The sequence below is a fragment of the Phlebotomus papatasi genome, chromosome 2, assembly GCF_024763615.1.
Source record: "Phlebotomus papatasi isolate M1 chromosome 2, Ppap_2.1, whole genome shotgun sequence".
Taxonomy (NCBI): domain Eukaryota; kingdom Metazoa; phylum Arthropoda; class Insecta; order Diptera; family Psychodidae; genus Phlebotomus; species Phlebotomus papatasi.
Genome location: NC_077223.1, coordinates 83,797,420 through 83,812,719, shown reverse-complemented (window position 1 = coordinate 83,812,719; position 15,300 = coordinate 83,797,420). Strand labels below are relative to the sequence as shown.

General features: G+C 32.3%; 2 protein-coding genes across 3 annotated transcripts; one reads left to right on the top strand and one right to left on the bottom strand.

Moving 5' to 3' along the window:
• Positions 1 to 4,258: 4,258 nt before the first annotated feature.
• LOC129804774 (germinal-center associated nuclear protein) lies at positions 4,259 to 5,631 on the bottom strand. The gene is made up of 3 exons (XM_055852372.1): positions 5,546 to 5,631; positions 5,310 to 5,483; positions 4,259 to 5,246 (listed from the first exon to the last, which is right to left on the bottom strand). The coding sequence occupies exons 1-3, from the start codon at positions 5,602 to 5,604 to the stop codon at positions 4,487 to 4,489; spliced, it is 993 nt and encodes a 330-aa protein (XP_055708347.1). The 5' UTR covers positions 5,605 to 5,631; the 3' UTR covers positions 4,259 to 4,486.
• Positions 5,632 to 8,663: 3,032 nt separating this feature from the next.
• On the top strand, positions 8,664 to 10,263 carry LOC129804794 (uncharacterized). Of its 2 annotated transcripts, XR_008752020.1 has the most exons (3): positions 8,664 to 8,800; positions 8,874 to 9,516; positions 9,707 to 10,263. XR_008752020.1 is itself a non-coding variant. In XM_055852400.1 (2 exons), exons 1-2 carry the CDS (start codon positions 8,725 to 8,727, stop codon positions 9,293 to 9,295), a joined length of 498 nt encoding a protein of 165 aa, XP_055708375.1. In that variant the 5' UTR covers positions 8,664 to 8,724; the 3' UTR covers positions 9,296 to 10,263. The 2 variants fall into 2 exon arrangements, 1 of the variants encoding a protein (XP_055708375.1); XM_055852400.1 differs by having other exon boundaries at positions 8,874 to 10,263.
• The last annotated feature ends 5,037 nt before the right edge of the window (positions 10,264 to 15,300 follow it).

Below are 15,300 nucleotides of genomic sequence, written 5' to 3'. Positions count from 1 at the left end.
TTATTGTTTGTGCATTTAGAGAAGATAATTTTACCTAATATCGAATAAAACCTAATTTTATTCGATATTTCATTTATAGTATTGACACGATCAATCGAGTAAAAGTGATAAATTTATAAAATTTATCAATTAATTATTAGGATATCGTAAGTGATCATAGCTATCTTTGCTCATATCTCTAAAAATATCTTAACATTTCAATGTTTCTTTTCTAAAATGAAAAAAAAATCTGGGGTGCCATAATAACATCTATTCGATAATATCTCCTGTAGATTTTGAAAAATTAAATTGATAGCTGTATCTTGCGGTACTTAATATAAATTAATTATCAGCAGTAACTTTCTTTTAAGAACGATATAATATCAATTGTCGAATATCATTTAAAAATGCATCATTCACTTAATCTAATAGATACAGAATTATCGATACTATCGATTCGATATTGTCGAGAAGTTATCATCCCCTCCCCCCCTGATTTATTAAGCGACATTTATTCGCTCAAGATTGCTCTAAAAATGTAAAATGAAAGATAGAATACACATTTTTTAGTAAAATTTTGCAAAATCGATAGGGTAAGTGTGCCAAATTCCGGCCAGCTTGCAATTCCGGCCAGCTTGCAATTCCGGCCAGCTTGCAATTCCGGCCACATTTTTTCTTTCTCGAATTTTCATGAATTTCTGGTTTTTACATACTCTAGAGATTATACAGTGCAAAACAATAACAAAAAATGCAGCTTCCACAAACGAGATGACGTGAAGAACACATATGAAGAATTCCCGAAGGGCAAAGAACTATGAGAATGACGGTGGCCGAAATAGGACACCAAAGCTATGTCAACATTTTTATTTATTTTAAAATGTATTAAGAATGATTTTAGAGTAAATAAAGACGATAAACTGTCTACAAGGTTCCAAGCAACACTCCTTAAGAAGAAGTAATAAAAATATTCAATTTGTATTAATAATATTGCATTTAAATTTGGCACACTTACCCTAGAGATCTCCGAAATTTTACGATTTTCGCTGTAGAATGACTATCTTTTTAAAACAGGAAATTTTAAACATTTTTACATTTTTATTCAAATTTACACAATAATTCAGAAAACATTTATTTTCTTGTCTTTCTTTTAGAAAAATAGTTTTTTTTCTGTCAAAAATGACATTGAGTAAGCTCCGCCCATAAATTACAATCACACCTATTCCGTAGGCAATGACCATTTCAAGTAAAAGTTATTGAATTTTTAATTTCTAACGAGTCATTATATCTATCAAAGTACTTCCACAACTAAACAAATAATGTTCAAGGAAAAATGTAAATGTAAATGAAAAATAAGCCACACCTTCTGCAAGAATGCAATGACTCCAAAAACGTCAAACACTGAAATTTTACAGTGATTTGCATAAACAGTGAGTAACATGCGTTAAAGTGTGTAATTTTTTGTCTTTTATTTATTTTTAGTTTTAGAGTTATATTTATTAATTGATAAAAGATATGGTATAAGAATATTTGCGGGGCTTTCTATCAATAAATCAGTCAAACTCTTTAAATTAAAAGACAATAAAAACACAAAAACAATCAAATAAGGTTGTTGAAAATGGCTATAAAGCCGTCTACGCACTAGGAGCATTTTAAAGGATGCTTTTTTAAAGAAAATTTCTCCAATCATTAGGCAGAAACGTCAAAATTTTTTAAAAGGACAATTTTTGACAAAAATTGCGTAGATGCCAAGGAGAAATTGAGTTTGAAAATTAAACTCTATTAAAAAATGAAGAAATGTAGAGATACCGCGTCTTTTTAATTGTTGTTTCCACTCAAACCCCTAAATCAATCTGTCATTTTGAAAGAGGATTTTCAGAAGGCGTGGCTTAATATTTCACGGATTATAAGCGTATTAAATAGTGATAATTCAAAAATCTCAAAATGAGCTGAACATAGCTCTTTAAGTGGGACTTATATTATTTTTTAGCGATCTTTACTTAGGTCAAGTATTAAAATTATTCTATTCAAAAACGAAAAAAAAACAAACAAAACAGCTAAAATACGAAAAACCTTTGAAAACTGGAATCTATGCAAAGTGAAGTTGTTAAAAATTTGCAATTACTTTTCTGTTTATTTATTAAATCATCTTCAAAACAATATAAAATTGCATTAAATTACTAAATTATTGGAATATTAGGAATATTACTAGGTTGTCAAAATCTTCGAACTTCCAAATCAGCTTTGTTCGAAATCAAAATTTTGCCAGAATGAAAAATTTGATCTTATATATAAAATATTTAAGTGTCAATGGATGTTTTCATAGGGTAGAGGAGCTTTAAAAACCGTTCAAAAGCTTAGCTGGCTTAGCTAATCAGAAAAGGTAATTGAATTATTATAATATGTTGTAAGACTAAATATATTATATATTTAAGTTTAAGGTATCGAAAATACGAGTAGTAAAAAGTAACATTTGGTTAAAAGTTAAAAGAGAGCAGCATTTTATTAAAAGCGGTAAAAAAGTAATACGAGCAGTAAAAATAATCAATTTGGTCAGCAAAAAAAATAAGAAAGCAATAGAAATATACAAGTTGATCAGAGAAAAAACTGGTCTCTTGTGAACTCCGAGAAGTTAAAATTATAGTGGATCATCAAAGAATTAAAAAAATGAGCAGAACAATATAAAATTTTGTTAGCAAAAAATTCGAAATGATAAGTAAAAAATAAAATTTTATTAGAAAAAAATCTAAATGAGCAATAAAGATAATCATTGATCTGTAAAGAATTAAAAAATAAAAAGTAGAAATTCGAGTTGATCAGTTGAAAAAAATAAAGCAATCAGCAAGAAAATAAAAGTGAGCAGTAAAAAATAAAAATTGGTCAGCGAGAAAAAATAATTAAAAATTAGCAGTACAAATATTCGAGTTGGACAGTGAAAAATTAAAAAGTGATCTGCTTTTATTTGGCTGATCACTTTTCAATTTTTCACAGATCAACTCGAATATTTCTACTGCTCACTTTTAATTTTTGGTGAAATGTCTCAAGTCTTATTTTTTACTGCTATTTTTTAAATTAATTACTGATCACTTTTTAAGTTGTCACTGGGCAAGTTTTAAATTTTACACGAAAAAATTTAACTTTTAGAATCATTTGCTGATCAAATTCAATTTTTGCTAAAGTCGAAATTCGAATAAAGTCGAAATTCGAATCTCTTTCTTTCTCTAAAGATTTGTATAAGTCTGTTCTACTCTTTCGGTCTCAAAATTGTACTGAACTAAATTAAATGTGGTGTGATATTCAAAAGAAGAAGAAGAAGAGTAGGAAAGAATAAGATAGACTTATGCAAACAATTTGAGATGGAAAAGGATGTGAATTTTGATTTCATGAAATTTTCTTGATCTAAAAGGTGTGCCGCAGCCATTACTGCTCATTTACTTTTTGCCATTACTTAATTATAAATATGAAGAATTCTATATTAAAAATTAAAAATATTCGCTGGAACGATTTATTAAAATTATTACTTTTTTTTCTAAATTTGTAAGAAAGTTCTAATTCTAGATTTTTTTTGTAAACTCTTGAAAGAAAAATTCATGCTAAAAAATGTTTTCGCAAAAATATTATTGCGTTTGAAGTAAACTTAATTTTCTGTTTTTCATTTTTTTTTTTAAAATGAAATTTCCCCTTTATGACCAGCGCACAATAACTTTTATTTGTAAACATGTTTTCAAAATTTTCTATAAGAGTGAGTGAGATGACTAGATCTAAAACTCACTTACTCTCATTAAAATGTCAAAAACATGTTTACAAACAAAAGTTATTGTGCGTTGAACATTATGCCCAACGCACAATAATTTTTGTTTAGTAAACATGTTTTCAAAATTTCCCATAAGAATGAGCGAGATGACTAGATCTAGATCTCATTCACTCTCATTAAAATGTCAAAAACATGTTTACTAAACAAAAGTTATTGTGCGTTAGGCATTATAGTCCACAAAAATAAAATTCTGAAACATAAATTGCAAAGTAAAACATTTAAAATATTTTTTTTTATTTTGCAAAGCTTATTTATTCCCTTTGCACTTTGTCCCGTAAATTCAATTTTGCAAATTCAAAAATAAAAACTTAAATGCTTCTTTGAGACTTTGAGACTTGAAAATGAAACACTTTTGTCTCGTAAAATGTAAATCTTAGCCTTAAAAATCGAGTTTAAAATTTAAGCCAATTAATCTCAGAATTGAGGAGCGTTCCGATTGATGGAAAATTAAAATAAAAGAAAATAAAGTCTGTCTCAGGTATTTAAAAAAAATATAATAATTTTATTGCAGTCTTCTAGAGCTTTTCTTAAGATTAAGAATTCAAAAATTATTTTTTCTTTAAATTATTCACAATGAAGCCCAGTACATAGAAAAAAATGATTTTCCCTTTCTTCTTTGTCTCTCTCAGACGCATTATTCTTGCTTCTTTTTTTAATCGGCATCAATTGCATCTTATTTATGATGAAGTGCAAGTGCTAAATTGGAAATGTGACTGGATGTGTCAACAATTTAGCCTCAACAATAGCTTCCCGGGAATGAAAAGACTTCTCACGTTTTTCAAACATCGTCTTATCAAATCTCGCATCAGTCCCATTGATTTCTACACCGAATCGCCTCAGATCTCTCTCTGTCTGACTCCTGTCACCGTATCTGAGTATTCTCTGCAGCCAGGTCAGAGGTACTGTTAGCTGTTTGCTGTGAAAACCTACGGCAAATGTCGCCAAGAGTTTCCCACGGATTTCCGGAATCGTTTCCGCTGCAGCAATGCAACAAATTGTCGGCAATTCGCTCCATATTGTCAGGATGCGATAGTAGTTGTTTCTCCAGCAAAATAGGGACATTTTCAGGGAAGTCAGGAAGATTCCTGACGAACTTGCAAGCCCCGGAAGGGACAGTGCTCGAGCTAGAGCAGCCTGATTTCCTAGATTCATCAGTAAGTATATTGATTCAATTACCTGGCGATTTGGACGATCTGGAAGTTCGTCGTAGCACTTCAGGGCTGTTTGGATGCATTCCATTGTGTGCTGCCTGCAGATCTTTGGGTCGAAGTTTTCAAGGGATTCCTCGCATAACTTGTATCTGCTGACCACCATGAAGTAGATCATGGGTTCTATGAGAATCAGAGTGTCTCTAGGACTGAGATTTTGCTGCACAATCTCTTGCCGGACAGCCCTGAGACGGTCAAAGATGAAATCATAGACAAAATGGAAGGCTTTCCTCTCATCCGGGAAGATCCTGCGAAGAAATCATCAGAATTAGCTACATTTTCTTGTATCAATGGAAATCTTTGTGGCTTACTCAGTTAAGAGGTAGGCTACGGTCATTCTCAGTGCCCCAAAAGTCCTCAAATCCCGAGCTGTGGTCTCTTTTCCTGCAGCTGATCTGGCAAATGCCTTCACCATTCGCCCTTTTTCAACCCTCCCGGTTTTGGGGTTTTTCTCATAGAAATGCACAAGCATTTCCCGGATTCTCCTGAAATCAGATACCTGGTGAGTTTGTCTTGGGATTTGGAGAATGATTGTGGGTGTACTTACAGTTTTACCTCATTTTCTGGGCACATTTTATCACAAATTCCCTCAACAAAACAATCCATTTTTGTTTTTGTGATTTTCGAACGAAATGTCGAACGGCGGAAGTGAGAGCCGAAACGGCCTGCTGGGGACTTAGTTAAAACAAATTTTGAGGAATTCAGTAAAATTTAATGCAATTTGACGCAAAAATGGAAATATTTAAGGGTTTTGTGATATTATTTCTTGGAATTCAAGCAAATTTTGGCTTATTGTGGGAATATTATTTTCAACTTCAACCGCCGCACAGTGGGGCAGAGTACCCAAAAACCTGGCATAAAATAATGGTATTTCTGCTTTCTGAATGATTCTTCTAGACTAGAATGATTTTTCTTAACCCATTCAGTCACTGTACCAGAAATACTTGAGATAGAATGTTCATATTTTGGGATTAGTATCCTACAGATTAGTAGATGAATTTTTTGAAAAGAAAATTTTTTACCTATTATGGGGGCGCGGGGAGCCTCTGTCAAACACACGTCTTAACGGTCACTGAATTTAAATTCTGTGTATTAATTCATTACAAACTCTATTGATTTAGACAGAGTAACTATCCAAGAACACCAATTGGCAACTAGAATTCAAATCAGGAAAGAAGAAGGAGGCCAATTTTAACAAATTCGACAGGATGTCGTATTTTCCGTCCGCCATTTTGAGCAAAAATTTTGCATGACCTTCCGCGAAGCAAGAAAATAATAACAAAATGTATTTTCATTTCTGTCGGACTATTTTTCTCGAGTAATTGAATAACTAACGTTACTAAAAATCCATTCCCGACAGCAATTCGGATAAAAATTGCCTAGAAATAAATCATCAAAAATCACTCAATTTGTGTATGATGTATAATACCATGGTAAGAAATGGGTTAACCCTTTAAGGACGATTGGGTCACCCGTGACCCATAGAGAAAATAATTTTTCCTGACTGTCTGAAGTTATTTCTTTCTAATGTTTGTACATAATCACGAAGTAGAAAGATGTAGGAATCTAGGATATTTTTTGCAAATCTCCAGCTATTTGCTATATAAAAAATATTTGAGCTCAAAAATAACGAATTTTCAAATTTTCACGTTAGTGCTTGAATTTTAATATTTTTAATATTTCCAATTTTTTTTTAAGCAAAAACCTTTTGGGACAAGAAACTATAATAACTATACATAATATTTCTCAACAAAGTAAAAATTATAGTTTATTGGCATTTTCAAGAAAGCTTCATAATTTTCATGGGTCATATATGAATATGACCCAATCGTCCCTAAAGGTAAAAAAATACCGAATCTGTCTCTAATGGATGGATGGACTGTTTCATGTTTTTGTTTATGTGTGCGCTAAATAGTTAATTATTCGTTTAATATTGTGTGATATAACAATTAGCTGAGATTTCCCAGTGCAATACTGACTGAAGAAGGTAATATTTTGATAATTTATAAGATACTTCTGCGTATATGTTGTAAATTCATAACTTTTTAGTCTTGTAGATGACTTCAAAAATGTAAAAAAAAATTCATGATCAATGAACCCGAAATCATCCACATATTATGCCCGGAAGATAGCGATGATGCCGACAATTTTGTCCTGAACGAAAGTGATATAATATATTTGGAACAAGACGTGGATGAAGTGGACTTTGAAGTCTTCATCGAGAACGCATCAACTCCGGAAGAACTCCCGGATCCACAGAAATGTGCAACTGTACGTCTAAAATTCCCAGAGACAAGCAACATTGCACCTACCCATTACCATCAAACATGTTTCGAAGAAAACTGAGGTGCACATGGTGCTATCAAAAAAAAAGGATTATAAGACCAATTGTATTTGTGAGGCATGCGACATTTATCTCTATGTTACCTTACCAGTTTGCGAAACTTGTTTCGATGAATATCATAAAAATTAAAAATGAAGTAAACAATAATACTTTTTTTTCATAAAAATTATTGTCTTTGTGTACCTGTCTTCAAGACTCTTTGAGACCAAAAATTGAATGAATTTTTTTAAAATTAATTTTTGGTCGTTTTAAGTTTTACTCGTACTCTAAATTTTTTTTTTATTATTACAAATATATTCAAGTTATTTATCCTTCAAAAATAACAGAGCAAACGAGTAAACCAGTCGCCTGGAAAATTTTGTGTTTTTTTTTTACCTTTATGGCCTCTACACATTATTGGGAGCAATTTCTGTCAAAAATTGCTTTTTTGAAGGAAATACCCGAGGAAATACCTTGCAGCGTTGTAAGGGGAAACGTCAAATTTCTGTCAAAAACGCAATTTTTGACGAAAATTGCTCCCAATGTGTAGAGGTCTTTAAAGACGATTGGGTCATATATGACCCATAGTTTTCCAGGACTTCTAGGGATAGGAAAATTTTTTTCTAACCATAAATCTGTTATTTAGGCTAAAATATCGAGGGATTTTTGATTTCATTGAATTTTGTTCAGCGGAAAGCTTCTCGTCCTTAACTCTTTCGTCTCTTTTGGGACTCTGAGTACCCAAAGCAGCATATGAATATTCAGTGAAAAACAATGTTTTTTAATTATTCAGAACTGATAAAAATCCGATTCTTGTGGATGATTACAAACTATAAGGATGTCCAAATGTAAGATATTTTTTGTAAGACTTCAATTAATTCCTGAACTTAGATATTTTTGATTAAAAAATGGTGAAATTGGCTTGCAGCATATGCTGCGGTCCGGAAAGAGTTAAAGGGTTAATGCCTCGAAAAGGATAACGTTATCGGATTTGCCACTTTAACACTTTTTGCCTTGAAAAAAAGTGCTAAGGTTAGAAAAGATCATAAAACTGCAAAAGCAAGATTTTTACAAAACAAAATTCGAAGGTCTTCATACTAAAAAATAAATATTTTACTTCTAATACTAAGATAAAAATTTCAACAAATAAGTGTTAATTCCGTTCAATTTTAAGAAAATAAATCATTCTAGTCATTCAGAATGCAAAAATACCATAAAATATTTTTTTGCCAGCTTTTTGGGTATCTGCCCCACTGTGGGCCGCGGCTTTGAGATTTCAAATTGATTTTCGAAAACACCCAGCGCCAACGTGGCAGACTGTGTAAATAAAAATTGACAAAGGCTGTCAGTTTTTCTGAGTGAGACAAAAACACCCTGTTTGGACGACGACCAGCTGGTTGAAAATGAATTTTGTTAGTTTTCTTGGAATATCAATAAATTTATCAATCGTAACCATTTGTGTTTATTGTGAACATACAGGTGAGTTAACAAACTACAAAATTCCACAGTCAATTGGTCTGAATTGAGAGTAATTGTGTGCTTTTGTTGGTAGTTAAAAATTGCAGCACCTCGGACTTGGACAACAGCGATTGTCCAATTAACTCGAGATGTTTACAGACACTTGTGGACTCATCCCGAGGCACTTGCCTGTGTTCAGAGACGGACAATTACCAGTTCAATGCCATGTATGAAAGTGATGCGGACTACTGTGTCCCAAGGCCAGTGGAAATGGCCAAAGCCGACACTGTCCAGGTTATACTTCAGCGTCCACCCAGTACACATCACATTGTCGGGGGCATTCTCATCCCCATTTTCGTGGTGCTGATTATTCTGGGAGTAGTATACGGGACAGTGCGCTATCGTGTAGCCCAGAGAATCAGAGAGGCTGTTGTATCGCGTTTTTTCGTTCGACATCGACCATCGTACCAGGACGTGATGATGGGGACAGATTTTGACGATCCACCCCTCATTTAATGGGCCCCCTCTGGCCAGGGGGGCGCCATTTCAATCCCACAAGCCCCCTCTCATCAACAGCTCCCCTAAAAGGAGACAATTGCAGTGCCATTTGAATTTTTGGAGGCACCTTGAAAACAGCCTCTCCGGAAGGCTTTCACTTTGGCCAAAAAAAAAAAGAACGAATTCCCCCATTTTATCATCTATCGAAGAAACCCTTATTAACAATATTTACAATAGCGGTAAGTGAATCAGCGTAAAACAATTCATACTAAAAACAGAGAAAAAATGGATTTCCCGGCTAAGAAGAAATCCCTCCTGAAAATCCATTTTTTCCTGGGCAAAAAAAAACGTAAAGTTAAGTGTACCAAGTCACTGGCACATCCCTGCCAGCATTTCCTTTATTAATATCTCAGTCAAGAATTTTTCCAGTTAGCCAGAGAGTATCAATAAATGAAAAACTGCCTACATATCACACAATACCAAAAACCCAATTAAATGGAAAAATAATGCAGCACACTCATTCCAATCTAAATGGAAATTCCAAAGTGAAATTCAATTATCTACGGCGAGTTTATTTTTATTTTATGTACAAGAGAGAACGAAATTGCTTCGTTCGCATGAAATGATTATTTTCCTGGGCTATATTTTCTCAATCAAAAACCTTTTTTTCGGGCTGTACTAGACATAGACGAGGCTGGCGTATCTAAGAAAAAAAAACACCTTATCAACTGCAAATTTATAACCATATCTCGATGCAAGATATCAAGAAAGCAACAAATATTGTCCCTGTTGACGCCAAAGATTTACTCTTTTTTTTTGTATTATGCCACTTGAAACACTTTTTGAGATAAAAAAAATAACACTTTCGGAACATCACATCACACACCCCTGTGAATTTATCTGAAAAATATTTTGTATTTTAATTTCCGACTGATATTTGTAAATATATTCTGTGATACCACAAAATAAACGTTTAATTCAATGAATTTTTCGAGTTTTTATTCAAGAATTTCCAGAGAAAAAGCTTTTGAAGACATCTAGGAAGTTGGTCTAGGTAGATATTTCCTAAAATCTTCCTAAAAGACCCTTAAAATATTATTTATTAAAAAATTGAAAAAAATGAGATTTGTTGAAGGTCCAAAAAATTGATGAATAAACCGTTAAAAATTCAAATTAGTATGTCGATGTCGGGTGGTCGTTTTCGAAGATGCTTATGCTGCATACGTGAAATTGCGTAAATCTTTATTTACTTTTCTGTTCTTCAAATAAAGGAGTGTTCATTTTCAAAAACATCTTTCCCAACCCATGGATACAGCATAAATTTCCATTAAACAGCATTTTACTCGAAATTGCGTCCTATGTACATTATATTCAGCATATGATTATTAACCCTTTAGCTCCGATTGAAAGTCAAGACGCTTAGCCAAGACACACATCGAGAAATAAAAAATATAAGAACAATTAAAATTAAAGAGTATTATCATTAAAAGCAATAAACTTATTTAGTTTCTGTTCATTTACTTATAACTTTAGTTTTAATCTTTTTGATATTTAACAGCGAGATTAATTTTTCTTTCTTAATGTTTTGGAATTTATATTTTACTAAACACGGACTCGCATGGTACGACGAGCAGAAATTGGTGGGAGAAATTACCATAGGGCAAAGCGCGCTACCATCGGACGACTCAAGCTTGGGACAATTCATTTTTTCCCTATTCTCCTTGTGGATTTCACCCATGGCTCTTTTACTGAAAATTTAAGGCATTGGACTAGATATTAAAATATAATATTATACTGGGCCAAATTTATTAAAAATATATTGAAAAAAAAGGATTACTCGAAGCTGCAATCGTCCGAATGTAGCCCGTTTCCCCTAATAATATTTTCCTTGTATTTTTCGAATATACTCTGCAACTTAAGAAAATGCAATACAAGAACAAATACGATTCTGAACAGTCATTCTTGTTTTTAGTTGTAAGGTAAAAAACATATTGAGCTATTTTTGCAGATAAACAGCTACGTAGCTTATGACCTCTATACACAACACACTAGAGCAATTTATGTCCATATTGAAGCAAGTTCTCTACACTTGTGTAGGAAAAACTCTTCAATATGGACATAAATGGCTCCTAGTGTGTAGACACCATTTATCTCTACAACATTGATTCCAACATGTTCGTAACTTTTTAAAATTTTTATAACCGAAGAAAATCACGTTAAATAGTTGTGTGCAATTAAAAAAATGCATACGCGCAGAAGATTTCTCTGGAATGTGTTACAGAAACGTTATAATATATGTAAAATATTTTGGGAGCCACTTTATCTGTCAATTTTCGCCTCAGCTATTCATAAGTAAATATTTTTATATTATATATTTTATATGGTAGGCAAACATACATTAATTGTGTGTGCATAATCCCTTCTGGGCAAAAGTCCCGAAATGCATAATCCCGGGATCACCTGTAACGTCTTGAACAGTGATTAATAAATTGGCATAAAGAGATTCCGACTCTGACCAAACCTACTTCCACTAACCTTAAGCTTCGAAATGTACTTTATTGGACTTCTGGAAATCAAAAGATAAAAAAAATAACACGATAGCTCTCACTTTCAAAAAATATTTCTGTTGTAAGAAGATATACCCAACTCAATCATTACAACAGGATATTGTTAAGTGATGAATTGTATTTACTTTAGATTGAATAAAATAGAATTCATTCTTTAATGTCCAAGTCTCCAAGTTACACAAATAGAACATACATTAGGGAATTGTGCAGGTTTGCCTATCATTGGAAGCATTGTGAAATCATTTTTCAAATACGCCTTATAATGCATACTATTTCTGTGTGACACGGGAAATTTGAAAATACTTTATGGTTATTTATCAGAAAATATTTATTTTCCTTTATTAAGATAATATTTTTCGATATTCTAACAATTTATTGGAGAACTCAGGGCAAAAAGTATTATATTTATAATGCATTTCCTTTGAGAAGTTGAACTTTTTCACGGTCGACAATATTTGTATATATTACGGCGTTTCTATAAACTTAATCAAGAGAAATATCCTGTGAGTATGCAATTTTTTTATGAAAGCGTAATGCTATTTTGCGCTGCTTTTTTTCGTTTCTAAAAACGCGCATAACCCCGGGACACCTATGTATATTATTAAAGTTTTTAACATTTAAATAATGTACGAATAGATAAAATTAGTGAGCAGCGAAAAAGTAGAACGTAGCGACAGGGAGCTTATTTACAATTTCATAATTTCGTCGGTTGCCTCAGCAACTGTGCTAACTGCATTTTGACAACTTTTCAGGAGACCATTTTTTTACTTTAATCACATTTTAATAAAAATCAACCCCCGAATGAGTTATTTTATATTACAAATATCGAAAGACCATCAAGTAATCTGTCTATTAATGCAAAGAAATTGGAAAATAGTAGATTTTGCACACTAAAAATTAAGCATTTCCTAAAAGAATACACAATATGCAATTGTGCTAACTAACATCGTTGTTCAAAAGTCTATCTGCAATGTATGGAATTTTTGCAGATAGCACAATTGTTTATCACAGTCAAAACCTAACAAGGAAAGAATTTTCTTTTTTTTTATTATTCTATTGACTCCGTGTAGACCAACATTTTATTGTCATTTAAAATTTACTCCAAAATTTATTTTTCGAGTGTGTTTTCTTTTTATCAACACTATTTTGCTCTCATGGATCTCTGCAAAGTCTACAAACGGTTCCTCCTAAAAGTGTTACGTTAATCTGAAAGTGAAATATTTAGGAAATAAACGATCTCTGATATATAAAGAAGAAAGGGGATACTTTCACAAAGCTTAAGGATCACATGAGAATAACCATGGAAAAAGGAAATTGGCACCAGATATGTGATAGGAATTTATAAAATTGTTCTGGCCATATTGAAAAAAAATATGGCAATTAAAAATTCTAAATGATTATATTAAAAGAATACTTGATTATGAGATATCAATTTTATTTCTGACTTTTCATTTTGTTTATTTTATCCATTTTCAATTTCTGCACGTAGTATCATCATTTTTTTTCTTTTGAAAATTCATACACACAGAAAAATGAAAAATTCTTAAACAGAAACACCCAGGAATTTAATTTCAAATCCCATTCAATGAATGCCAATGCCCTAATTCTAAATCCTTGATCATTTAGTTTTAGTTGCAATTTGCAAATCTGTAGACATTTTTCATTTTCCAGCTAATGCTGAACATAAGTTCCCGGTGTCTAAGAGCTAGGGATTCTAGCCCATTTCTCTCACTCAGAGCTTCTAAACTTAAACGTCTCGCGGATTCACGTCCAATTTAAGTTCTCAGGTTCTCAAATAAGTTAAGTTCCCAGGTCCTAGTTCATAAATTTAGAGTCAAAATTTTTCTGTGTGTATGAAAATTTTATTTTCCTTCTTCGTTAGCTGTTATTATATTACATTCCAGCTTTCCTGTACTTTATGCGTCGATTTTGGACCCATGATTCTGGACGAGATCTCTTTTTTACACGCTATGTCAAGATTTTATAAAATAAAAATACTGAAAAAGATCAGAAACAACAGAATGTGATTAGAAATTTAAAAAAAAAACGCCTGTTTTATTGAAAATTTAATAATAAAAAATCATATTCATATTCTTACCTTCGGTTAATAAAACATCTGCTGTGAAAATTTCTGCTCCAGGGTGACTATTCAGAGAATTTTGTGATCTATCGTTTGAAATATGTGGCTCATTTTTGACTTCAGGCTGGTCAGATGAACCCTGTTTACTCGTGAACATCTCTTGCGAATTATCGACTACATGAATGAGAGTATGAGGAGATGAATCTGGTTCATCCTGATTATTATTATTATTAATCGTATCGGGATATGTTTATTACAATTCAGCCAGGTTATCGTATACCCCGTGTTGGAAGAATCTGCCGATCGTAGATCGCCCAAGAACGCCTTCCCCGCAATGTAGATACTTCTTCCATTCCTTCTTGTATTCTTTTGGACGTGGATCAGCTGCTTTATGATTTTTCTTCCTGCGTAACATTTTTCCTGTTTTTTTTTCTCACAAAATCCTAATTTAGTAAGTAAATTAATAAGCATTTTTACAAAGAAACAAATGAAACGAAGACTTACAATTCCGAAATCACTAATTTGCTTTCACCTGCACAACAATCGCGAAAAACTCAATCACAAATCGCAAACGTTTACCTTGGAGAGTCGTGATGGATAGAAATGACAAACTGCAAATAGAACAGTTGCTGACAAAAAAAATTGCGCCTTTTTTCAGTGTATTTTTATGCTAACTGCAGAAAAATTGGTAGATAGCGCAGTTGCAGAGAAATTTTTGTGACTATAGTACAGTTAGAACATTTTCACGGAAAAATATCTCTGTATAGAGAAAATTCCAAACTTTTTAAATAACGTAGTTTAATAGAGAAAATTCAGTAATATCAGAATATGCAAAAACCTGAAAATCGCAAAAATGCAGTTAGCACAGTTGCTGAGGCAACCGACGATTTACTAACTGTTTAAATCTGAGATTATTCAGGAACGTTCACGTAAGAATTGGGAACAGAGGTTTGAAAAAATAGAGTAGAACCGTAAAAAATTCTCAACATATCGCTCCTTGGAAATTACAAGGGGCCAACTAATTTTCGGTCATTTTTCAGGAGACAACTAGATTTGAGATTTGAGTAAATGAGTATCTCAATTTAATGACTGAACAAAAACAATTTATTTCTTTTCTATTATTATGAGCACTAATATAAACATCGAAACTTTCATATTTTTACCTTTCAAAATATGTTTTTTAATGAGTTAGCTCCTTGTCGTTCTAAATGATGTGCAAATTTTGCTGAAATTAGAATGACAAGGGATCAACTTGCTTGAGTTAATCCCCTGTTTCACAAAAATTTGAACGATGAATATATGTTGTGCCCCTTTACTTCAAACAAAATTATTCAAGTAATCAAAAAGCTAAAAAGTTGAAAAACTTTTCTAATAAC

What these genes read in the sequence shown, in the direction of transcription:
- LOC129804794 (XM_055852400.1), top strand. Translation starts at nt 8,725, where the DNA reads ATGAATTTTGTTAGTTTTCTTGGAATATCAATAAATTTATCAATCGTA. An exon ending in TGTTTATTGTGAACATACAG is followed by an intron (nt 8,801 to 8,873) that starts GTGAGTTAACAA and finishes TTTTGTTGGTAG; the next exon opens with TTAAAAATTGCAGCACCTCG.
- LOC129804774 (XM_055852372.1), bottom strand. Translation starts at nt 5,604, where the DNA reads ATGGATTGTTTTGTTGAGGGAATTTGTGATAAAATGTGCCCAGAAAAT. An exon ending in CCAGAAAATGAGGTAAAACT is followed by an intron (nt 5,484 to 5,545) that starts GTAAGTACACCC and finishes ATCTGATTTCAG; the next exon opens with GAGAATCCGGGAAATGCTTG. An exon ending in GTAGCCTACCTCTTAACTGA is followed by an intron (nt 5,247 to 5,309) that starts GTAAGCCACAAA and finishes ATTTCTTCGCAG; the next exon opens with GATCTTCCCGGATGAGAGGA.